This window comes from Echinops telfairi, unplaced genomic scaffold, assembly GCF_000313985.2.
Source record: "Echinops telfairi isolate 266 unplaced genomic scaffold, ASM31398v2 ScPeMD7_7458;HRSCAF=8496, whole genome shotgun sequence".
NCBI classification, from domain to species: Eukaryota; Metazoa; Chordata; class Mammalia; order Afrosoricida; family Tenrecidae; genus Echinops; species Echinops telfairi.
In genome coordinates this window covers 17,462,344-17,463,564 of record NW_022111358.1, presented here as the reverse complement: position 1 = coordinate 17,463,564, position 1,221 = coordinate 17,462,344, and the positions used below count along the sequence as shown (strand labels likewise).

Here is a 1,221-nt window from a genome sequence, read left to right as displayed (position 1 = left end):
TGTACAACAAAACAGCAACATCAATCCACTGACGAAGAACAAATTAAAATATACCAAGAAAGAAAAGCTTGTGTTTTCCAGTCTCTTTACGGGAGTAGAACACCCCATCTTTCTCCCATGCGATGGCTAGTGGTTTCGAACTGCTAACCTCACGGTGAGCAGCCTACTGCATAACCACTATGCCACCAGGGCTCCAGGATCAAGGACAGAATGGCTATTTTATGTCTTTCTTCAAAATCATGTTTTTGTAAGTCAAGGCCTAGGTGGTGGTGACAGGAAGAGGGTGTGAAGGGCTCCTGGGAGCCTGTTAAGGCTCTCGCTCCATCTGGGTAGATATGTGGGTACACTCATTTGTGAAAATCGCTCAGGCTGTACTTTTATGATATGTACACTTTCCTAAGTGTGTAATTCAACAAGAAGCTTTCGGAGTACACGACTCTTTTCTCCTGGAGGTCTATAAAAACCCTCCTGGAAGTCGAATGTAAGCAGCTTTACACTCTCAAACAGGCGTCTGCTATTGGTGCATCTTGCCACGGAGGCTCTGGAGGGTCCGCGACAGAGCCTGCGTGTAGCCCTGGGTCGCTCGCCCGCTCCTAGGCAGAGCGAGCCCTTCATGGGGTCAACACAGGCAGTTCGGGAAGTTGCCACGTCACCTTCCGAACCACAGGTGAGTAGCAGCACAGGTGAGACCGAGCAGTCCTGAGAAGAGAAGGTCGCCTACCCTCTTCTCCTGCGTCACAGCATACTCCACCACCTCAGTTCCATTCTCGTTGTGATAAACCAAATCAAACTTTCCAGGTTCTTTCAAAGCTGAAAGCAGACAGGAAGGAGGAGACAGTAAGGCCTTTCTCTGAGAGCTAGAATACCCCTCTCCACAGAGAGCTTATGCCATGAGGACAGGCACTTGATGTGAGGGCTGCGTGCGCACACGCAAGCGCCAGCGTTCAGGAGACCCTTACAAACCACACCAGGGCTCCTTGGCTGGTTGCCCCGGGTGAACTGCCCCCCGAGCTGTGACGAGTCCTCTTAAGATGTGGCACCAGAGTCTCAGCTACTGTAGTCTCCAATCATCATTTCCAGGTTTCCTCGAGGACAGGTCAGAGTACTCGGCAACCTTCGTACATGGCGCTCGGCCTCAGAAATGCTGCGTGCCCACTATGTAACAAGAAGGCCCTGCAGACGGCACTCCAGGCACCCCCCATCGGGTGTCCTGGCTGAGCT

The 1,221-nt window shown here is 51.8% G+C and overlaps 1 protein-coding gene across 1 annotated transcript in view; it reads right to left on the bottom strand.

Moving 5' to 3' along the window:
* The window catches only part of COIL (coilin), a 13,350-nt gene that overhangs the window by 3,348 nt on the left and 8,781 nt on the right, over window positions 1-1,221 (bottom strand). The window contains 1 exon segment of the mRNA XM_045299300.1: window positions 722-844. Within this exon segment, the coding sequence (XP_045155235.1) occupies window positions 722-844 (123 nt within the window).